General features: G+C 42.0%; 1 protein-coding gene across 1 annotated transcript in view; it reads right to left on the bottom strand.

Moving 5' to 3' along the window:
• Positions 1-25157, bottom strand: part of ccdc77 (coiled-coil domain containing 77) — an 84191-nt gene that overhangs the window by 43590 nt on the left and 15444 nt on the right. Inside the window, exons 5-6 of the mRNA XM_041216108.1 lie at positions 8396-8456; positions 2248-2339 (exon numbers count right to left, since the gene is read on the bottom strand). Coding sequence (XP_041072042.1) covers positions 2248-2339; positions 8396-8456 — 153 coding nt within the window. The remainder of the gene's footprint in view (positions 1-2247; positions 2340-8395; positions 8457-25157) is intronic.

The raw sequence follows: 25157 nt of genomic DNA, 5'->3' as shown, positions 1-25157 counted from the left end.
CCACTAGACATTTTGTTTTCCTCAGCCTTTTCTTCTCACTTTCACTCACTACTCTATCCAGAATCTTTTGCAGTTTGTCTTCAGGGTTGGCAATACAAAATGAAAACATGCAACATATGAAATAGGAGGAGTAGACCATTCGGCCCCTGGAGCCTGCTCTGCCATTCAATAAGATCACGGCTGATCTGTTTGTGTTTCGAGTTCTACATTCCCATCTACCCCCGATAACCTTTGATTCCCTTGCCTAACAAGAATCTATCTCTGCCTTAAAAATATTCAGTGACTCCATTTCCACTGCCTTGAGGCTGAGTTCCAAAGTCACACAACCCTCAGAAAAAAAATTTTTCCTCATCTCTGTCCCAAAAGGGCGACCCCTATTTTTAAAACAGTACCCCCTAGTTCTAGACCCACAAAAGGAAACATCCTTTCCACGTCCACCTTGTCAAGACTATTCAGTATCTTATATACTTCAATCAAGTCGCCCTTCACTCTTCTAAACACCAGTGGAAACTAGCCCTGCCTGTCCAACCTATCCTCCACAACCTGCTCATTCCAAGTATCAATCTAGTAAATCTCTGCTGAACCGTCTCCAACGCATTTACATCCTTCCTTAAATAAGGAGACCAAAACTGCACACAGTATTCAAGATGTAGTCTCACCAGTGACCTATATAACTGAAGGATAACATCCTTACTTTTATGTTCAATTCCTCTCGTAATAAAGGATAGCATTCCATTAGCCTTCTTGACTATATGCTGTACATCAGTGTCATCAGCGTATATTATTACTGTTGTAACCTCCAACTTAAATATCCAGGAAGGTCTTCAATCTCTCTAAGAATATTTCAACTATACAAACTGAATAAATGTGGGGAGAAAACACACTCTTGTCTGACCCCTCTTTTAATCTTCACAAAATCGCTTAGATCATTCTCAACTTGAGAATGCAATTTGTTCCCAAAGATTTTTTATGGCTCTAAGAGCTTTGCCATCAAGGTCAAGAGGTTCTATCATGCTCATCAATTCTTCATGTTTCACCTTATCCAATGCCTTACTATAATTAATAAAATACATGAATACATCCTTTTTCATCTCTGTGACTCTTTCTGAAAGCATGCATAGCATAAATATAGCATTTCCTGTTCTATGCTTTACAAAACCACATTAAGGAGGTGAAATTTCTGGCTTTACCTTGCTTCTGGCCCTATTCGTTCTTCAGTACCTGAAGAAGGACCTTAGTAATGTGACTCATCAGGTGGAGCTCAACATTCAATTGCCCCGAGCTTTTCGGGAAGTACAATAAATATTGATTTATTTAAGTCTTCTGAGATTCAAGAATGCTGCCGAGTGCTAATTGCTTGCTTTTCAAAAGGGGCTGCAGATATGATACTCATACTCATTAAGTTGCCTTGTGCCAAGTAGTTAGAATTTCCATAATGGAAACAGTATAGGAGATTTATTCATCAATTTAAAAAAAACCTTATTTATAGACTCCAATTTAAAAGATTTAATACACAGACACACGTAATCTTTGGTATTTGTGCAAGCTTATCCACCTAAAGAAGCAAACCCTAAAGAAGTTCACCACAAATGCAGAAGGTAATGCTATTACATGACTGCATCACCTAATAAAAGGAGCTGGTGAGAATGAAAAAGAAGCCCCTGAAAACCAAAAACCAGCCCCCAAAAATCAAGACACAACCCTCCAGAAAATCTCAAAAAGAGCCCTCGGAAAATAAATATTTTCATCCCTGATAGCACAAGCTGCACTGTTCAAAACTTGTCCTTTAAAACTGCAGCCCACGACAACTGTTACAAGGCCCGGTCAGGTCAGGATGCACCATTCTCAAACTATGAAGGACCAACAGCATGCATTGGCTGACTACAACCTCAGTTCATGCTTCTTGTACATGCAACCTGAATATCAAATTGTTTTCTAAAACTGTGAAACCTGACTGCCTAGAGATTGATGATATTTCTGCACTTGATGCTGATTTTACCCAGTGTACAATGTCAGTTTGGTCATAGAGTGCCCCTAAGTGGGATGTAGAATGACAAACAGCAAGAAAATTAAATGAATGAAATAAACAATAATCTTTAGCATGCATTTTTTAGACACTAACAGGATTTGGGCTTACACCATGAGAGGTCCATATATACCGACAGTATCAGGGTCTGAGAGACACTGCAAAGGGGCCATGCCTGCAGTAGCAGAGTCTGGATCACAGTGTGGAAGGAATGTATATACCTGGAGTAGCAGAGTTTGATTATCTTTCTGGTAGTTTTCTGGGGCAGTAGGACTCAAACCTCTGGTCACTTTTGATGCTATTTTCTTATGACCTTTTGAATACAAATAAAAAACAAAACGCAGTTTTGCAATAACACAATTATTGATACGGTATGTGAAGCTTCTCAGGAAAGTAAGGTGTGCCTCAATAATGATGAGAATAAGGATTTTTTTTCACAATGCCAGGTATATTTTGACCAATGTCTCAAATTGTTTCAATGAATCCACCCATCAGTCTCTGAAAATCAGGAAAGACGAATCGATAGCCCATAAACTGACCCTACTAGTTATGTGACCGAAAATACAGTTGTTTACAGATGACCCAGACTGCTGGTGACTATTTCAGATGCAGAATGCTCCTGTACATCCTGTCTTCTCTTTCCCCTCCTCCCACTGCCTTCTGTAGCTCTGTGAAGGCCTTTTTTTTTGTCCCTGCCTCATGAGCCCTTGGGTCTCCATGCACTCCCCTCCCCATCCCACACCCAACTCTGCTCACTCTCTTCATGCAACTCCTACCCAGTCATCACCTAATTCAACTCTGGTTCGATGTTGCAGGAATTTCACAAACTGCATTTCAATGTCTGGATTAATTTTCTAAAGCCCATCAGGAGTTGGACTGTGTCTGGAACTCTCCCCGACTCTGGCAGAGCCTGGAGCATTGCTGGTTGCCTGTATAAGTTTAAAAGTACAAATCGCCGTTTGGCAAGATGATGCAACAGCAATAACGGAAAAATAATGAGAACTGGGCGCTTAATATATCAGGATATAAAACGTTCAGAAAAGATAGAGAAGGAAGAAAGGGAGGTGGGGTGGCAGAACTGATTAGGGAAGGCATTTTAGTGTTCAAAAGAGGGGATGTCCTTGAGGGGGCAAGGGCAGAATCCATTTGGTTAGAGTTAAGTAACAAAGGGTATAAAAAAAGGGTATTCTAAAGGCCTCCAAATAGTGAGAGGATAAGAGGCACAAATCTGCAGGGAAATCACTGAAATATGCTAGGGTTGTAGCGTGGTGATACTAGGGTTTTTAATTATCCATATATCAGTTGGAATAATTTTAGAATAAAGATGGGGGGGAAATTTCTGAAATATTTCAGTATGTTCTCAGCCCAACTAAAAAGAAGGCATTGCTGTATCTAGTGGGGCTTATGAAGTGGGTCAAGATTTTTGTGGGGGAACAGTTGGTAAGAGTGATCATCATATCATAAGGTTTAGATTAGCATTGGAGAAAAGCAAGAGATGATATAAAAAGACGAGTTTGGAAGAGGGCTAATGTCAATGTGATGAGGACAAGGAAGAAGGTTCTGCAAAGTCAGTATGAGAAGCTAGGTACCAAATTAAGAAGCAGAACCTCAAAAATAATAATCTCTGGATTATCAGCTGAGCCAAATTGGCATAGGGCAAATAAAATGAGAGATGAATGTTTGGGTCAAAGGCTGCTGTGGGAGAAGTGGTTCTGGTTTGTGGGGCACTGGCACCAGTACTAGGGAAAGTGGGGGCTGTACTGTTGGAATGGTATACACCTGAACTGTGTTGGATTTAGTGTTCTTGCAAATCGCATAGCCAGGGAAGTAGAGAGAGCTTTAAACTTGTGGGGGGGGGGGGGGATCAAGCTTGGATAGGTGTGGCAAATCAAGGGGTAGATTCAAGACGGGGGACCATAACATTAGTAAGAGAAATGAGGATCATAGAATAGCAGGTTGTATCTCTCCGCCCCTTCCTGAGAATACGTCAATAGTCAAGACCAAATGTTACAAAGATAATAAAAAGATAAAACTAAAGGCTGTGCATAGCATTCATAACAAAGTAAATGAATTGATAGCGCACATTATGATCTGATAGCTAATACGGAAGAATGGCTACAGGATGACAAGGATTGGGTCCTGAATATGACATTCAAGAAGAATAAGAAGCTAGGTAAGGGTGAAGGGACAGCACTGTTGATCAAGGATGGCATTGGTGCAATAGTTAGAGATGACCTTGGTTCAGGGGATCAGGATGTGGAATGGGTTTGGGTGGAGATGAGAAATAGTAGGGGAAATAATTCATTAGTGGGAGTGGTCTACAGGCTCCCTAACAATAACCACAATCTAGGACAATGTATTGGGTGCTTGTGGTGAGGGATGACAATAAACATGGGTGATTTTAATCTACATATAAACTAGCAAAATCAGATTGGCCAGTTGTAGCCTGGATGAGGAGTTCACATAATGCTTTCTAGATAGTTTCTTAGAGCAGCATTTTTTTTTTTGGAGATAAGTCTCTAGCTTTATAATGTGAAATACACACCATCACTGGAGGTAGTTATTGTTGTCAATGATTCAGCTGAGTTTAGAGCAGCATTTTCTGGAACCAACCAGGGGGCAGGTTAAATTAGGCTTGGCATTGTGTAATGCGACAGGATTAATTAATAACCTCAGAGTGAAGGCACTCATAGGTAGCAGCAACCACAATATGATTGAATTTTACATCCAATTTGAAAGGGAGAAGAGTGGGTCTAAAACTTAACTAGGGACAACTATGTGGGCATGAAAGCTGAGCTAGCTGAAGTGAACTGGGACACTAGGCTAGGGGATAGATCAATAGAGAAGCAGTGGCTGACATTTAAGGGGATATTTCAGAATACTCAGAATAAGTATATTCCTACTATAAAGAAAAATTCCAAAGTTTGGACCCACCATTCATTATAAATTAAGTAATTAAGGAAAGCAACAAACTTAACGAAAAAGCGTATAACTACACAAAGATGAGTAGCAGGTCAGATGATTGGTCAGAATATAAAGAACGGCAGAGAATGACTAAAAGATTAATCAGGAAAAGGAAATTAGAGTATGAGGGGAAACTACCTAGAAATGTAAAAACGGATAGCAAGAGTTTCTGCAGGTATTTAGAAAGGAAAAGAGCAAGTGCCGGTTCTCTAGAGTGACAGTGGAGAGTTTAGAGTAGATAATAAGGAAATGGTGGATAAAATGAACAAATATTTTGCTTCTGTCTTCACCATAGAGGATACAAAAAACATGCCAGTAATAGCTGCAGATCAGGAGATGGAAGGGAGAGGGGAACTTGGTGAAATTACAATCACTAGGGAAGTGGTACTGAGCAAAATAATGGAGCTGCAGGCTAATAAGTCTCTGGGTCCTGATGGACTTCAACCTAGGGTCTTAAAAGAGGTGGCTAATGAAGTAGTAGATGCATTGGTGCTAATTTTCCAAAATTCGCTAGATTCTGAGAAGGTTCCGTCAGACTGGAAAGTAGCAAATATAACCTCTCTATTCAAGAAGGGAGGGAGACAGAAAACAGGAAATTAAGGAAAAGGCCAGTTAGCTTGACATCTGTCTTGGGGAGGGTGCTAGAATTGGTCATTAAGGAAGTTATAGCTGAGCACTTGCAGAAACTTAAGCTAATCGGGAAGATTCAGCATGGTTTTGTGAAAGGGAAATCATGTTTAACCAATTTATTGGAGTTCTTTAAAGGAGTAACATGTGCTGTGGAGAAAGGGGAACCTGTGAATGGATTTCCAGAAGGTATATGGTAAGGTGCCACATCAGAGGTTATTGTGAAAAAATAAAAGCTCATGCTGTAGGAGTTAATGTATTAGCATGGATAGAAGATTGGCTGGCTGGCAGAAAACAGAGAGTATGCATAAATGGGTCTTTTTCTGATTAGCAGGTGACAAGTGGAGTCCCGCTGGGGTCTGTGCTGGGGCCTCAGCTTTTACAATTTTCATCAATGACTTAATGAGGAGATTGAAGGCATGACAGCTAAATTTGCAGATGACACAAAGATAGGTAGGAAAGTATGTTGTGAAGAGGACATAAGGAGGTTGCAGACGGATATAGATAGGTTGAGCAAGTGGGCAAAAATATGGCAGATGAGTACAATGTAGGAAAATGTGAAGTTGATCACTTTGGCAAGAAGAATAAGAAAGTGCAGTATTACTTAAATGGAGAAGGGCTGCAGAATTCCGAGCCTCAGAGGGATCTAGGTGTTCTCGTACAGGAGTCACAAAAAGTTAGTATGCAGGTACAGAAAGGAATTATGAAGGCTATTGGGATGCTATACTTTATTACAAGAGGAATTGAACATAAAAGTAAGGATGTTATGCTTCAGTTATACAGGCCATTGGTGACACCACATCTCAAATAGTGTATGCAGTTCTGGTCTCCTTATTTAGAGAAGGATGTAAATTCATTGTAGGCAGTTCAGAGGAGGTTCACTAGATTGATACCTGGAACGAGCGGGTTGCCTTATGAGTAAAGGTTAGACTGACTGGGCCCATTTCTACTGGGGTTTAGAAGAGTGAGGGGTGACTTGATTAAAGTATATAAGATCCTGATCGGCCTTGACAGGGTAGACGTAGAAAGGATGTTTCCTGTGGGTGAATCCAGAACTATGGGGCGCTATTTTAAAATTAGGGGCTGCTCTTATAGGACAGAGATGAGGAAAAATTTTCTGTCTCAGAGGGTTGTGAGACTTTGGAACTCTGTGCCTCTGAAGGCAGCGTCATTGAATATTTTTAAGGCGGAAGTAGACAGATTCTTGTTAGATAAGGGAATCAAAGGTTATCAGGGGTAGATGGGAATGTGGAATTTGAAACACAGATTAGCCAGGATCTTAATGTTTGGCGGAGCAGTCTCGAGGGGCAGAATGGCTCCTATTTCATATGTTTATGAAAGAGACGATGCAGGTACAAGCTAGATACATCCCAACAAGGGTGAATGGTAGAGGAAGCTAAAGCAAGGTTCCTTGGATGATGAGATTATGATGAAACAGAAAAAAAGTTGATGACGCATATCAGAACCAGGTCAAATGTAATAGATTCAGAGGGGCAGTGAAGAAGGAAATAAGACTGGCCAGGAGAGAATGAGAACAGAATGGTGGTCAACATAAAAGGGAACCCAAAAATCTTCAATCGGGCACGTAAACATTAAATGTGTACTATGAGGCAGAGTGGGGCCTATTAGGGACATAGAAGGTGAAATAAGCTTTGAGTGACAGGACAAGGCTAGAATACCGAATGAGTAATTTATATCTTTGTTTACTAAGGTAGAGGGTGCTGAGAAAATATTGGTAAAAGCAGAGATAATGGAAGCAATTGATAGAGTGAAAATTGAGACGGAGGATGTACTGGAAAGGCTGGCCATACCGAAGGTGGGTAAGTCACCTTGTCTGGATGACTTGGATTCCAGGCTTCTGACAGAGTTGAAGGTGAAGATAGCAGTTAAGTGAGTGGGCAACAAGATGGCAGATGTAGTATAATGAAGGGAAGTGTGAAGTTATTCACTTTGATCGTAAGAATAGAAAAGCAGAATATTTTTAAAAGGTGAGAAGCTTGTTAAGTGTTGGTGGTCAAAGAGGCTTGGGTGTGTTCATACAAGGAACATAGAAAGTTAGCATGCAGGTGCGGCATGCAATTAGGAAGGCAAATTGCACGTTGACCTTTATTGCAAGGCGATTGGAGTACAAGGGGATTGGAGTACAAGAATAAAAGAAGTCTCGCTACAATTGTAGTGTTTTGGTGAGACCGCATCTGGAATACCGTGTGCAGTCTGGTCTCCACATTTAATAAAAGATATACCTGCAATGGAGACGATACAGCGAAGGTTCACTAAATTGGTCTGTCTAAATTGTCATTGTCCTATGACGAGTGGCTAAGTAAATTGGGCTTATAATTCTCTGGAATGAAGAAGTATGAGAGGCGATCTCACTAAAACCTACAAAATTCTGAAGGGACTTGATAGAGCGGACTCAGAGATTGTTTCTGCTGGTCGGGGAATCCAAGGCATGGGGCACAGTCTCAAGATAAGGGGCCGATCATTTAGAGCTGATGAGGAGAAACTTCTTCACTCAAAGGGTTGTGAATCTTTGGAATTCTCTAGCCCAGAGGGTTGAATACATTTAAGAGTGGAAGAGACAGATTTTTGGTCTCTCAGGGAAATTAAGGGGTATGGGAAGCAGACAGGACAATGGAGTTGAAGCCCAAGGTCAGCTATGATCGATTTGAATGGTGGAGCAGGCTTGACGGGCCATATGGTCTACTCCTGATCCCATTTCTTGTGTTGTGTTCTTTGTCCTAACTGACTGTTTGGCTGGCAATAAGGATTAACATTTACCATTCTTTGAAGATCTGGTTTCAGTGCATCCATGCTGCACAGTTCGTTGGGGAACAGTGACCTGAAAAATAAATTTAAATAACGTTATTTCTTGGATATGGCATTGGTGCCAGAGGATTGATGGATTAAAAATTTACACCCTTGTTCAGGGAAAGCAGAGATGAATAAACCAAATAACTACAGGTTAATCAGTGCAGTCACTAGATAGAAAATTACTAGCGAGAACAGTCAAGAACAAATTTACTTCTCACTTGAAGAATAAGTTAATAAAAGTATCTCAGACCTAATTTGAGTTCTTTGATTAAGTAACTGAATGGGTTGAAGAAGAAATTATAGCACAGAGAGAGGCCAATCAGTCTAACAGATCTATGCCAGTGTTAATGATCCCAATCAGCATCCTCCCATCCTTCTTCAGCTAACTCCATTAATATATTCATCTATTCCTTTCTCCCTTAAATGCATTCTTGCTAGTCGCCTCAACTACTTTTGGCAGTAATAAGTTCCACATTTTAGCTGTGCTCTGAGTAAAGAAGTTACACCTAAATTCCTAATTGGGTTTATTAGTGACTATCTTATGTGTGGCCCTTAGTTTTGTTCTTCCCAGAAATGAAAACATCTTCTCTACATTTATCCTATTAAACTGTTTTCAAAATCTTCAAGGCCTCTATCCGGTCATCCCTGTTTTCCCTCAAAAGCTCCAGCATGTTCAATGTTTCCTTATGGGTATAACCTCTCAGCTCTGGTATCATTTTTGGTACCTTCTTTACCCTTCCATGCCCTTTATATAATTATGGAGACAAGAACAGTTTACAGTGCTTTAAGTGAGGTCTAATTAAGGATTACAGAAGTACCAGATTTAACAGAACTTCTCTGCTTTTCAATTTTATCCCTCCAGAAATGAACAAACGTTGTTTGCTTTACAATTTGCTTACTAACCTGCATGTCTACTTTTAGTGATTTGTTTATTTGTTAACCCAAACCCCTCCATTCCTCTGTCTGAACTATTTTCCAAAGAACATGTGACCTCAACATTTGTCACACCAAAACATAGGTTGTCACAGTTAGCTATGTTGACGTTGCCATTCTGCAAGGTTGAATGAATGAATAAAAATAAGTGAATAGAAAATAAATAGAATACAACAAAAATAGAATGTTATATTCGCTTTTATTTTTATTTATTGTTTTATCTCTTCTTAAAATCCCTTTTTCTATCTTTTTTCCCCAACCACCACTCTCTCCCCTCCCAAAAGGGCCATCTGTCACTTGTTCCACATTGTTCTTTCAGAGCACTGACCCTATTAACACATTCTACTATCTTACCTTGATGCCACTATCAGCACCTTTTTATTCTTCACCAGGATCATTAATACTCCCTTTGTCTTGTGTCCATGACATTTGTCAATCTCTCCTTAGTACCCACCTATCGCTGACCTTCTATCCAGTTTTACCTGCTCCACCCCCTTAAACAGCATAAATTCGATCACATTCCTATTTTTCTTTAGCTCTGGAGTCATATGGATTCGCAACATTAATTCTGTTTCTCTCTCCAGATGCTGTCAGACTTGCTGAGTTTTTCCAGCATTTTCAGTTCTTATTTTAGATTTCCAGCATCCACAGCATTTTGCTTTGATCCTTAGAACATTATTGACGGTACGACTACGCCACTATATCCCTCAAAACATACAATGCTGCGAAGATTAGTGGTAGGCCAGAAGATTGGGAAAATTTTAGAAACTAGCAAAAGATGGCTAAAAAAGAGGGAGAAATTACAGTATGAGAGAAAACTAGCAAGAATTATAGAAACAGCTACTGAAAGCCTCTACATGTACTTGTAAAGGAAAAAAGTAGTTAAAGTGAACGTTGGTCCCTTAGAGGGTGAGACTGGGAAATTAATAACGGGAAACGGAAGGAAATGGCTGACACCTGATGGGCCCACGTCAGATCTGGGGACTTGTCAGCCATTAGTCATCCGAGTACTTTTTCTCTCGTGATGGTAATTGTTTCAAGTTCCTCCCTCTCTTTTGCCCCTAGAGTTTATACTATTTTGGGATGCTTTTTCTGTCTTCCACTGTGAAGACAGATATAAAATATTTGTTAAAAGCAAAAAACTGCGGATGCTGGAAATCCAAAACAAAAACAAAAATACCTGGAAAAACTCAGCAGGTCTGACAGCATCTGCGGAGAGAAATACAGTTAACGTTTCGAGTCCATATGACTCTTCACCAGAGCTAAGGAAAAATAGAAAAGAAGTGAAATATAAGCTGGTTTAAGGGTGGGGTGGGACAGGTAGAGCTGGATAGAGGGCCAGCGATAGGTGGAGATTGCCAAAAGATGTCATGGACAAAATGACAATGAGGTGTTGACGGTGGTGATGTTAGCTAAGAAATGTGCTAATGATGACATTAAGGGTAGAAAGCAGGACGAGCAAGGGACAGATAGCCCTAGTGGGGGGTGGGGTGGGGGGTAGGGATTGAAACAGGCTAAGAGATAGAGATAAAACAATGGACGGAAATACATTTAAAAATAATGGAAATAGGTGGGAAAAGAAAAATCTATATAAATTATTGGAAAAAGGGGATCGGAAAGGTGGTGGGGATGGAGGAGAGAGTTCATGATCTAAAGGTGTTGAACTCAATATTCAGTCCGGAAGACAGTAAAGTGCCTAGTCGGAAGATGAGGTGCTGTTCCTCCAGTTTGCGTTGAGCTTCACTGGAACACTGCAGCAGGGCAAGGACAGATGTGTGGGCATGACAGCAGGGTGGTGTGTTGAAATGGCAAGCGACAGGGAGGTCTGGGTCATGCTTGCGAACAGACCGAAGGTGTTCCGCAAAGCGGTCACCCAGTCTGTGTTTAGTCTCTCCAATGTAGAGGAAACTGCATTGGGAGCAGTGAACGTAGTAGACTAAATTGAGGGAAGTGCAAGTGAAATGCTGCTTCACTTGAAAGGAGTGTTTGGGCCCTTGGACGGTGAGGAGGGGGAAGTAAAGGTGCACCTTCTGCGGTTACACGGAAAGACGCCGTGGGGCAGGGTTGAGGTGTAGGGGGTGATGGAGGCGTGGACCAGGGTGTCCCGGAGGGAATGGTCCCTGCGGAATGCCACCGGGAGGTGTGAAAGGAAGATGTGTTTGGTGCTGGAGTTGGCGGAAATGGCGGAGGATGATCCTTTGAATGCAGAGGCTGGTGGGGTGATAAGTGAGGACAAGGGGGACACTATCATGGTTCTGGGAGGGAGAGGAAGGTGTGAAGGCGGATGCACGGGAGATGGGCCGGACACAGTTGAGTGCCCTGTCAACCACCATGGGTGGATTACCTCGGTTAAGGAAGAAGGAAGTCATGTCAGAGGAACTGTTTTTGAAAGTGGCATCATCAGAACAGATGCGACGGAGGCAAAGGAACTGAGAGAATGGGATGGAATCTTACAGGAAGCGGGGTGTGAGGAGCTGTAGTCAAGGTAGCTGTGGGAGTCGGTAGGCTTATAATGAATATTGGTGGACAGTCTATCACCAGAAATTGAGACAGAGAGGTGAAGGAAGGGAAGGGAAGTGTCAGAGATGAACCATGCGAAAATATTTGTTCACAGTCTCTGCCGTTTCATTCTTTTCCAATATTAATTCCCCAGTCTCAACCTTCTTCTCATTCACGCAGTCTTCTCGTACAATCTTGCTTTCTCTGTAAACCAGTTAGCCTAACATATGTCTTTAGAAAAATGCTAGAATGTATTATTAAGGAGGTTGGTGCAGGACATTTAGAAAGCCATAATACAATCAGGCAGAATCAAAATGGTTTTGTGGAAGCAAAATCATGTTTGACAAATTCTTTGAGGATGTAACAAGCAGGGTGGATAAAGGGGGATCTGTAGATGTGGTGCACTTGGATTTCCAAAAGACATTCCATAAGGTGTCACATAAAAGGTTACTGCGCAAGATAAGAGGTCATGGCGTTGGAGCTGATATGTTAGCATGGGGAGAGAATTGGCTTAGAAGTAAATAGGACATTTTCAGATTGGCAAACTGTAACTAGTGGAGTGCAACAGTGCTGGGGTCTCAACTATTTACAATCTATATTAATGACTTGGATGAAGCAGCTCTCTGTATTGTAGCCAAATTTGCAGATAGTTAGGGAAGCAAGATGTGAGGAGGATACAAGAAATCTGCAAATGATATAGATAGATTAAGCAAGTGATCAAAAATTTGGCAGGTGGAGTATAACGTGTCCACTTTGGTGGGATAAATAGCAAATCAGAGTATACAAACATATTATTTAAATGGCGAGAAACTGCAGAATGCTGTGGTGCAGAGGGATCTGGGTTTCCTTGGTACCTGAATCACAAAAGTTAGTATGCAGGCACAGCAATAAATTAGGAAGGCACAAGGAATGTTGGCTTTTATTGCAAGGGGGTCGGAGTATAAAAGGAGGAAAGTCTTGTTACAATTGTATAAGCTAGTGAGGTTGTACTACGTACAGTTTTGGTCTCTCTAGGGAGGATATACTTGCATTGGAAACAATTCAGAGAGGTTCACTAAGAGGAGTCAAGGCTGAGGTCAAAATATTTTTTGAGTGTTCTTTGAGATTTTCTCAATGGCTACTTTTTGATCTTCCGGTTTCTTTTTAATTCTGATTAACTCCTTTTATTAGATGATGCAGTCATGTTGGAACCTTGCCTTTTGTACTTGTATTGAATTTTCTTAGGATTTTCTTCTTTAGATAGATAAGATAGCACAAACACCAAAGATTTTATACATACATATATATTAGTAAATCTTTTAACTTGGAATATAAATGTTTTTATTTATTTATTATAAATAAATCTCCTGTACTCAGTTTCCAAATTCTTGTGCCTGTCCTGATGAGTGCAAGGCAAAAAGCTCTGCAAGCCCCCATTTCCGGTAGTACTCAGCTTCTGTACTATCAAGTGGCTATTATTTCTATCTGTGATCTCTAATTATTTGTCAAAGGAAACACTTTCTCCCTATTTGCTCTGTCAAAATCGCTCATCTTTTTTTGACACATCTTTAACCTTCCCTGCTCTAAAGAAAACAATTTCAGCTTCCCCAATACATCCACATTACTCAAGTCCCTCATTTCTGGTAAACCTAATCTGAATCCTCTCCAGGCTTTGGCATCTTTCCAAAAACTTGGGTGTCCAGAATTGAACATAGTACTGTGGCATAGCTAGCAATTTAAGATTTAGCATTACTTCCTTGTTTTCATGTTCAATAGCTGTATTTATAAAACTGACTGCTTCATGCATTTTCTTAACATTATCAACTTGCCCTGCCACCAAAGATTTGTGATGATGCACCGGGTCTCTCAACTCGGGCTATTCCTTCAAATTGTACCATTTAGAAATGGAGTAGGAGGGAAGGCTTTAGATTTCTGAGGCATTGGGACCGTTTCTTGGGCAGGTGGGACCTGTACAAGAAGGACGGATTACACCTTAACGGGACTGGGACTAATGTCCTCGTGGGGAGGTTTGCTAGTGCTGTTGGGGAGGGGATGGGAACCTGAGGGAAAATTCAGGGTGGAGAGGAGAAAAGCTGGCAGTGGGAACTAGAGAAGTATTAGCTGATAAGAAGGATATATCAGAGAGTAGTATCAAGGTAGACAGAATACTTGGAGAGCTTGATAGAATTAGAGTAGGCAGCAGTAAGTCATTAGATGGGGTCAGAATAAGGGGGGGAAATAAAAAAGTATAAATCAGGGTTAATCTGCATGTATGTGAATAATAAGGTGGTTAATAAGATTGGTGAACTACAGACACAGGTTGACAAAAGGAATTATGAAGAAAAGCAAAAGTCGCTGTAGTCCCAGAGGACCATAGGCTGCTCTCTCATCAGAGAGAGGTGACTTGTGGTGAGTTTAACCTGAGGGTCACCACACCTCAGGCAAGGGGCGAGGTTCAGAAGGCATGGGTGACCTCAGTCGGTACAGGGATGCAGTTGGCGTCACTCTGCATCACAAACCAGCTGTTCAGCCAACTGAGCTGTATTCTTGCTATAACAGAGGCCTGGCTCAAAGAAGGGCAGAACTGGGCATTAAATATTCCTGGGTACAAGATGTGAGTGGAAAGGAAGTCGGGGGGAGTGGCAATGTTGGTTAAAGGTGGTATTACGGTACTGGAGAGAGAGGATGCTCCAGAGGGGTCAAGAACAGAATCTCTCTGGCTAGAGGTAAGGAAGCAAAAAAAAAAATGCAACAACATTGATCGGTATAGTATATAGACCATCAACTAGTGGAAGGGATGGAGATAAACAAATTTGCAAAGAAATTACAGAGACGGGAAAGAATTATATGAGGGACTTCAATTATCCTAAGCATAGACTGGGATAGTGCAAAAGGACAAGAGGGGGGTGAGTTCCTGGAATGTATTCAAGATAATTTTCTTCAGCAATATGTTTCCAGTCCAACGAGAGGGCAGGCACTGGTTTTGAGGAATGAGTTGGCCCAAGTGAATCAAATACCAGCGGGACAGCATTAAGGGGGCAGTGATCATATCATAAGGTTTAGGTCACCCATGGAAAAGGACAAAGAAGAATCCAGAGCAGGGATAATTAATTGGGGGAAAGCCAACTTTGATGGGATGAACATACACCTGAGTCAAGTGAGTTGGAATCCAATGTTGGCAAAAAAAGACGCTGGCTGAACAATGAATCAAAGAAAAAGTACTGAGGGCCACGTCAAGGTATGTTCCCTTGAAGGGGAAAGGTAGGACAAATAAATCCAGGATGCCCTGGATGACGAGGGAGATGAAGGTGAAGATGAAAAGGAAGAAGTGCACGCACGATGTCAGGTAGAAAATACAATGGAGAATCAGGCAGAACATAGAAGTACCAGAGGGAAAGTGAAGAAACTAATAAGAAAAGCCAGGATAAAGCATGAAATGAGAATGGCAGTTAATATAAAAGGGAATCTGAAGGTTTTCTATAAGCATATAAACAGTAAAAGGGTGGCAAAAGAGTAGGATTAGGGATAAAAAAGGAGATTTGCATGTGGAGGCAAGAGAAGTAGCAGAGGTATTAAATGAGTACTTTGCATCTGTCTTTAAGGAAGAAGATGCTACCCAGGCAAAGGCAAGAAAGATAACAGTACATTAGAAGAATTAACAATTGAGAAGGTGGTGGTGTTAGAAAGGCTATCTTTACTTAAAATAGATAAGGTACCAGGACCGAATGAGTTGCATCCAAGGGTACTGAGGGAAATGAGAGTGGAAATTGCAGAGGCACTGGTGATAATCTTCCAGTCTGTCTTAGACACTGGGTGGTGCCAGAAGACTGGAAAATTGCGAATGTTACACCCTTGTTCAAAAAGGGGAGCAAGGATAAAGCCCGCAACTGCAGACCAGTTTGACTTCAGTGGTAGGGAAACTTCTGGAAGCTATAGTTCAGGACAAAATCAATAATGATTTAGGCAAGTGCAGAATAATTAAGAAAAGCAAACATGGATTCATTAAGGGAAAATTATGTTCAACTAACATGGAGTCTTTTTGAGGAAGTGACAGAGAAGGTTGATAAGGGAAATGCCGTTGATGTATATGTTGGTGTATATGGATTTTCAAAAGACATTTGACCACAATGCCACACACTAGACTTGACAGCAAAATTCTAGCTCATGGAATAAAAGGGAAAGTAGACACTTGGATAAGGAATTGGCTGAGTGACAGGAAACAGAGTAGTGATAAATGGTTAAAAACAAAAAAACTGCGGATGCTGGAAATCCAAAACAAAAACAGAATTACCTGGAAAAACTCAGCAGGTCTGGCAGCATCGGCGGAGAAGAAAAGAGTTGACGTTTCGAGTCCTCATGACCCTTCGACAGAACTCTGTCGAAGGGTCATGAGGACTCGAAACGTCAACTCTTTTCTTCTCCGCCGATGCTGCCAGACTTGCTGAGTTTTTCCAGGTAATTCTGTTTTCGTAGTGATAAATGGTTGCTTTTCCAGATTGGAAGTAGTTCTGTAGTGGAGTTCCGTAGGGGTCAGTGTTGGGGCCCTTGCTTTTCCTGAAATATATTAATGACCTAAGATGTGGTGTGCAGAGTATGATTTCAAAATGAGCAGATGATACGGAGATTGGAAATGTTGTCAACTGTGATGAAGATAGTCTTAAACTTCGAAAGGACATAGGCGTCTTGGTGGACTGGCTAGACAAGTGGTAGATGAAGTTCAATGCAGAGAAGTGTGAGGTGATTCAAGTTGGCAGGAGGAATAGGGTGAGACAGTTTAAAGTAAAGGAAGAAACGCAAAAGGAGGTGCAGAAACAGATAGCATCTAAGTCATTGAAGATGGCAGGGCATGTTGAGAGAGTAGTTAATAAAGCATACGGTATCTTAGGCTTTATTAATAGGGGCATTAGATCATGTTGAACTTGCATACGACACGAATTAGACCTCATCAGGAGTCCAATTCTGGGCACCATACTTGAGGAAGGGTGTGAAGGCATTGGAGAGAGTACAGAGGAGATTCACAAATGATTCCCAGGATAAAGAACCGTAGCTATGAGGATAAATTAGAGAGGTCGGGACTGTTATCCTTGGAGAAAAGAAGGCTGAGAGGAGGCTTGAAGGAGGTATTCAAGATCCTGAGGGATATAGACAGCGTAAATATTGAGAAATTGTTACCACTCAAGGGAGTATCAAGAACTAGAGGGCATAGATTCAGAATAATTAGCAAAAGGAGTAAAAGTGATGTGAGGAACACTTTTTTCACCCAGAGGGTGGTTGGAGTCTGGGACAAACTTCCTGAGAGGGTGGTGGAAGCAGGTTCGATCAAGGTTTTCAAAAGGGAATTGGATTGCTATCTGAAAAGAAATAATGCGTAAGGTTACGGGGATAAGGCATGGGAGTGGAACTAGTTGGAATGCTCTTTCAGAGAGCTAGTGCAGGCTTGATGGGCCAAATGGTCTCCTTCTGCACTGTAAAGGTTCTGTGACTCTCAGCCAGCCTGTGCTTGCAAGTCTCAGAACACAATGTCAAATGTTAGATGCGATTCTGCGATTGGACAGCAGTTGCTGAACAAAAACAAAAATTGCTGGAAAAACTCAGCAGGTCCGACAGCATCTGTAGAGAGAAAGACAGAATTAATGTTTCGTGTCCGTTTGGCTCTTCTTCAGAACTAAAGAGAAGTAGAAATGTGGTAAAATATATACTGTTTAAGGAGCAGTTGAAGCTGGACAGAAGGCCAGTGATAGGTGGAGGCAAAGGAGAGATTGCAAAAGATGTCATAAACAAAAGGTCTAAGGGATGTTGCTACTGGCTAAAGGAGATGCTAATGGTGACATTAAGAGTAGAAAGCAAGATAAGTAAGTGACAGATTGCCCTAGTGGGGGTGGGGTGGGGGAGAGGAGAGAGTTTGGGAGAAAAGATCAAAATAGGCTAAAAGACGGGGATAAAACAATGAGTGGAAATAGCTTTAAAAATAATAATAGAAATAGGCGGAGAAAAAAGTATACATAAAAATTTAAAAATAAATATTTGAAAAAAGGAGATCATAAAGGGGTGAGGATGGAGGAGAGAGTTCATGATCTGAAGTTGTTGAACTCAATGTTAAGCCCAGAAGGCTGTAAAGTGCCTAGTCGGAAGATGAGGTGGTGTTCCTCCAGTTTGCGTTAAGCTTCACTGGAACATTGCAGCAAGCTAAGGACAGACATGTGGGCATGGCAGCAGGGTGGTGTGTTGAAATGGCAAGCAACCAGAAGGTCTGGGTCATGCTTGTGGACAAACCGAAGGTGTTCCTCAAAGCAGTCACCCAGTCTGCATTTGGTCTCTCCATTGTAGAGGAGACCACATTAGGTGCAGTTAATGCAGTAGATCAAATTGAGGGAAGTGCAAGTGAAATGCTGCTTCATTTGAAAGGAGTGTTTAGGCCCTTGGATGGTGAGATTGGCAGGGAGTGTGGAAGTAAAGGAGCAGGTGTTATACCTTCTGCGATTGTATGGGAAGATGCCATGGGAGAGGGCTGAAGTGTAGGGGGTGATGAAGGAGTGGAGTGTGTGTGTGTGTGTGTGTGTGTGTGTGTGTGTGTGTGTGTGTGTGTGTGTGTGTGTGTGTGTGTGTGTGTGTGTGTGTGTGTGTGTGTGTGTGTGTGTGTGTGAGAGAGAGAAGGGAAGACGTATTTGGTGGTGGCATCATGCTGGAGTTGGCGGAAAATGGAGGAAGATGATCCTTTGAACGTGGAGGCTGGTGGGGTGAAAAGAGAAGACAAGGGGGAGCCTATCATGGTTCTGGGAGGGAGAGGAAGGTGCGAGGGCAGAGGCACAGGAGATGGATGGGGCATGGTTGAGGGCCCTGTCAACCCATTGATTATTGAACAATCCCAGGTGTGCAAAGAATTACACCAACAATCAATTGAAGATTATCAGTTGAACATGCAATATGCCTCATTTATGCTTGCTCGAAGCTACATATTTTCATATGCAGGCAAAAGGGAGCGGGAGGGTTACTGCGATACCAGCGGGAAAGGAGAGCGCACAGTGGGGATTAACGGAGCAGCAGAGAGAGTGAGAGAGTCCTGTTTGACCCTGAACCATACCCTCTCCACCAGCTACATCACCTACATCCACCTCAAACATTGTCCATCACTGTCCATGCCTCAGTTGATCGGTTGAACAAATTCTCATCCATGCTTTTACCATAACAGATTCACAGGATTGTTACAGCACAGAAGGGGGCCATTCGGTCGTGTCTGTGCCAACTCTCTGCAGGAGCAATTTACCTCATGCCATTACCTCGCCTTCTCCCCATAGCCTTCCACATTCTTCCTTTGAATGTCTCAATTGAATCACACCCTCAACCAGTGCATTTCAGATCTGAACCACTGGCTGCATGAAAAGGTTTCTCCTCATGTTGCTATTTCTCCTTTTGCCAATTAGCTTAAATCTGTGCCTTCTTATTCTTGATCCTTCCACAAATGGGAAGTTGCTCCTTATCTACTCTGTCCTGACATCTTATCATTTTGTATACCTCCTATCATATCTCCTTTCAACCTTGTCCCCTAGCCATAATCTTCCCAGCCTCCTTATATACAGGGATGGTGCTAGGAAATTGGAGAATTGCAAATGTTACACTCTTGTTCAAGAAAAGGCTGTTAGGATAAGCCCAGCAACTACAGACCAGTCAGTTTAACCTCTCACGTGGCAGGAAAGCTTTTAGAAACCATTATTCAGGGCAAACTTGTCATTTGGGCAAATATGGATTAATTAAATCCAACACAATTTTATTCAGAACAAGCTGTGTTTAACTGTTTATGTAAAAGAGAGGACTGAAGAGGGTAGCGCTGTTGATGTGGTATACATGGGCTTCCAAAAGATATTTGTTAAAGACTTGTCAGCAAAGTTTGAACTCATGGAATTAAACTTTAGGAAGGATATACAAGCACTCGAGACAGTACAGAAGATGCAAAACAGTGGCTCCAGAGATAAGTAGCAGCTTGGATAATAAATCAGCTGAATGACAAGAAACAGAGAATAGAGGTTGAAAAGGGAGGAAGGTATATAGTGGGGTTCCCCAGAGGTCAGCATTAGGACCTCGGTTCTTCTCGAAATCTATTAAACAAACTAGGCTTGGGTATACAGCACAAAATTTCAAAATTTGTGGATGACAAAACTTGGAAGTATTGAGAACTGTAAGGAGAAATGCAATAGACTTTAGTCAAAAAGGGAGGGAGACAGAAAGCAAGAAACTATAGGCCAGTTTGCTTAACATCTGTCGGGAAAATGGTAGAATCTATTATTAAAGATGTTATAGCAGGGACTCGGAAAAGTTCATAGTAATCAAGCAGAGTCAACATGGCTTTGTGAATGGGAAATCATGTTTAACAAATTTATTGCAGTTCTTTGAAGGATTCAAATGTACTGTGGATAAAGGGAAACCGATGGATGTACAGGCCTCAGATTTCCAAACGGAATTTGATAAGGTTATTGCGGAAAATAAAAGCTCATAGCGTAGGGGGGGAATATATTGGCATGGTAGAAGATTGGCTAGCTAATAGAAAACAGAGGGTAGCCATAAAGGGCCGTTTCCTGGTTGGCAGGATGTAACAGGGAAGACGGTGGCATAATTTGAAATGTCACTGAGAGAATGTAACTGGACTAATAATCCAAAGGAGCAGGCTAACGTTCTGGGACATGGGCTCAAGTCTCACCATGGCCCAATACTGGAATTGAAAACTAGTCTCGAGGGAATTATCACCAATTGTTGTAAAAACCCAACTGGTTTACTAAGGTCCTTTACTTGGTCTGGCCTATATGTGACTCCAGATCCACACTAATGTGGTTGACTCTTAACTGCCCCATTGAATTGGCCTAGCAAGCTCAAGGGCAAATAGGAATGGGCAATAAATGCCAGCCATGCCAGCGAGATCCACATCCCATGAAAGAAAAACTTCTCCCATTTGTGGAAGGATAGGTCACAACACGACATCAATTTGAAGTGAATAGGCAAGAGAACCAAAGGCAACATAAGAAAAAACTGTTTTGTAAGGCGATGCACTTGGGCAGGACAAACAAGGCACGAGAATACACGATGAATGGTAGGACCCTGGGAAGTACCAAGGATCAGAGGGATCTTGGTGTACATGTCCACCAGTCCCTTAAGGTAGTGAGACAGGTAGATAAGGTGGTTGAGAAGGCATATGGGATTCTTGCCTTTATTAGCCGAGGCATAGAATATAAGAGCAGGAAGGTTATGCTGGAACTGTATAAAGCGCTGGTTAGGCCACAGCTAGAGTATTGCGTCCAGTTCTGGAATCTGCATTATAGGAAGGATGTGATTGCACGAGAGATAGTGCAGGGGGGATTTACCAGAGTGTTGCCTGGGCTGGAGAGTTTTAGTTATGAGGAGAGATTGGATAGACTGGGATTATTTTCCCTGGAGCAAAGGAGATTGAGGGGGATCATGGTTGAGGTGTATAAAATTATGAGGGGCATCAATAGGGTCGACAGGAAAGAACTTTTCCCCTTGGTGGAGGGATCAATAACCAGGGGGCATAGATTTCAGGTAAGGGGCAGGAGGTTTAGAAGGGATGTGAGGAAGAATTTTTTCACCCAGAGGGTGGTGGGAACCTGGAACTCACTGCCTGAAAAGGAGGCAGAAGCAGATACCCTCATAAAATTTAAGAAGTATTTGGATGTGCACTTGCGATGCCATGACATACAAGGCTATGGGCCTAGTGCTGGAAAATGGGATTAGAATAGTTAGGTACTTCTTTGCCCGGTACAGACTCAATGGGCTGAAGGGCCTTTTTCTGTGCTGTAGACCTCTATGACTCTGTGACTATGTAATGAGTGGTGTGCCACAGGGATCAGTGCTGGGGCCCCAACTTTTTACAATTTATACAAATGACTTGGATGAAGGGACAGGTGGTATGTTTGCTAAATTTGCTGATGAAAGAAAGATAGGTAGGAAACTAAGCTGTGAAGAGGACGTAAGGAGGCTACAAAGTTACATAGATAGTTTAAGTGAGTAGGCAAAGATCTGGCAGATGGAGCATAATGTGGGAAAATGTGAAATTGTCCATTTTGGCAGGAAGAATAAAGAAGAAGCATATTATCTAAATGGTGAGAGATTGCACAGCTCTGAGGTTTGGAGGGATGCAGCTGTCCGAGTGTGTGAAACACAAAGGCTAGTATGCAGGTACAGCAAGTAATTAGGAAAGCTAATAGGATGTTACCATTTATTGAGCAGGAAATTAAATATAAAAGTAGGGAGATTTATTTCAGTTGTACAGGACACTGGTGAGACCATATCTGGAGTATTGTGTACAGTATTGGTCTCCTTATTTAAGGAAGGATGTAAGTGTGTTTGAAGCAGTTCAGAGAAGGTTTACTAGGCTAATACCAGGATTGTCTTATGAGGAAAGGTTGGACAGATTAAGCTTGGATCCACTTGAATTTAGAAGAGTAAGAGGTGATTTGATTGAAACATATAAGATCCTGAGAAGTCTTGACAGGATGGATGTGGAACGGATGTTTCCTCTTGTGGGAGAACCTAGTTCTAGGGGTCATGAGTCTTTGGTACTCCCTTCTTCAAAAAGGTAGAGGAAGCAGAGTCTTTGAATATTTTTTAAGGCAGAGGTAGACAGATTTTTGATAACTATGGGAGTGAAGGTTATCGGGGTAGGAGGGAGGTTACAATCAGGTCAGCCATGATCTTATTGAATGCCAAACAAGCTCAAGGGGCCAAGTGGCCTACTCCTAACTCATATGTAGATATGTACTTCAAGAGGTGTTAGAAGGCTGGTAGAATGGCTGGCAGATGATTTTAATGTAGAGAATTGTAAAGTGATTCATTTTGGGAAGGAGAACAACGAAAGCAATGCAAATTAAAGAGTACAATTGTAAAAAGGAGGAAGAAGCAGTGTCCTCTGGGTGTATGCGTGGAAAAATCATTGAGGATGGCAGAACAGGTTGAGAAAGTGGTTAATTAAGCATAAGGGGTCCTAGGAAACCTGTACAAAACACTGATTTGGCCTCAGCTGGAGTTGTGTCTCATTGTGGTCACTAAACTTTAGGAAGGATTTGAAAGCATTAGAGAGGTACAGAAGATTCACAACAATGGCTCCAGAGATAAGGAACTTCAGTTACTTGAGTTGTTCTCCATGCAGAAGAAAAGATTAAGAGATTTGATAGAGTGCTTAAAATTATGAGAGATCTGGACAGAATACATGGGGAGAAATTGTTCCTATTGGTAGTGTCAATGCCAGAGGACAGCAATTTCAGATGATTGGCAAAAGAATCAAAGGCGACATGAGGAAAAACTGTTTACACCATGACTGGTTAGGATCTGTGATGCGCTGCCTGATAGTGTGGTGGAAGCAGATTCAATTGAGCCCTTCAAAACAGAATTCGATAATTATCCAAAGATACTACAGGAAAAAGGTGGGCGAGTGGGACAGGTTGGGGCAAATTGCTCTTTGCAGAGAGTTAGCACGGACACGGCGGATCAAATGCTCTAAAACTGTGCTCTAACCATTCCATGATTCAAAATATGTGACAAGCAAGTGGTGGTGGTGGCATACAGGTAATGTCACTGGACTAGCAATTCAGAGGCCCAGGGGACCTGGGTTCAAATCCCACAGCAGCAGGTGGAATTTGAACTCAATTAATAAATCTGGAATTAAAAGCTAGCCTCATTGTCGACTGTTATAAAAGCCCATCTGGTTTACTAATGCCGTTCACTAATTGCCATCTGGCTTACATGTAACTCTAGATCCATACTCTTAACTGCCCTCTGCAAAATGGGGTGAACCTACAACATAGGGTTAATTACGCACCAAACAGCGAAAGCAGCATGCCATACACAGAGCTAAGTGATCCCACAACCAATGGGTCAGCTCTACATCCTGCAGTCCTGCCACATCCAGTTGTGAATGGTGGTGGACAATAAACAACTCACTGGAGGAGTAGTCTCTACAAATACCCCCATCCTCAACACGTCCCATCCCAGCACGTCAGTGCAAAAGTGCCGAGTGGATGATATATCTCGGCCTCCTGCTGAGGTCCCCAGCATCACAGATGCCAGTCTCCAGCCAATATGATTCACTCCGCATGACATCAAGAAACGGCTGAAGGCACTGGATATTACAAAGGCAATGGGCCCTGACAATATTCGGCAATAATACTGAAGATTTATGCTCCAGAACTTGCTGCACCCTGAGCCAAGCTGTTCCAGTGCAGCTACAACATTGGCACCTTACTGGCAATGTGGAAAATTGTCACAAAAAGCAGAGCAATTACCACCCCATCAGTCTACTCTCGATTATCAGTAAAGAGATGCAAGGTGTCATCAACAGTGCCATCAAACAGCACTTACTCAGCAATAACCTGCACAATGGCGCTTAGTTTGGGTTCCGCCAGGGCCACTCAGCTCCTGACATCATTACAACCTTGGTTCAAACATGGACAAAAGAGTTGAACTCCAGAGGTATGGTGAGAGTGACTGCCCTTGACATCAAAATCTGAGTGATGGTGGCATCAAGGAGTCCTAGCAAAACTGGAGTCAATGGGAATCGGAGAGAAGGATGTCAATTATCTCAATCCCAGGACATAGCTGCAGGAGTTTTTCAGGATAGTGTCCTAGGCCCAACCATCTTCAGCTGCTTCATTATATGGTCAGAAGTGGGATGTTCACTGATTGCACAATATTTGCACAATGTTCAGTACCTCAGAAGCAGTCATAAGATCTTAAGATCATAAGAAATAGGAGCCATTCGGCCCCTGAGCCTGCTCTGCTATCCAATAAGATCTGACAGTGGTCTTAACTCCACTTTCCTGCCTGCTCCACATGACTCCTGTCTAACCAGCCTTGAAAATATTCAATGACCCAGCTTCCACTGCTCTTAAGGGAAGGGAATTCCAAAGACTAACAACCCTCAGAATTTTTTTTTCCTGTCAACATCCAGGTTTGGGCTGATATTTGTGCCATATAAATGCCAAACAACGATCATCTCTAACATCACCACTTGACATTCAATGGTGTTACCATCACTGAATCCCCCACTATCAACATCCTGGGGTTACCACTGACCAAGAACTGAACTGGATTAGCCATATAAATGCTGTGGATACAATAGCAGGTCAGAGGCTGGGAATTCTATGGAGGGTAACTCAACTGCTGACTCTCCAAAGCCTGTCCACCACCTACAAGGCACAAGTCAGGAGTATGATGGAATACTCCCCACTTGCCTGGATGAGTGCAGCTCCCACAACACTCAAGAAGCTCAACACCATCCAGGACAAAGCAGCCTACTTGATTGGTACCCCACCCACAA

Source organism: Carcharodon carcharias, chromosome 21, assembly GCF_017639515.1.
Source record: "Carcharodon carcharias isolate sCarCar2 chromosome 21, sCarCar2.pri, whole genome shotgun sequence".
Taxonomy (NCBI): Eukaryota; Metazoa; Chordata; class Chondrichthyes; order Lamniformes; family Lamnidae; genus Carcharodon; species Carcharodon carcharias.
This window is presented reverse-complemented; position numbering and strand designations above follow the sequence as displayed.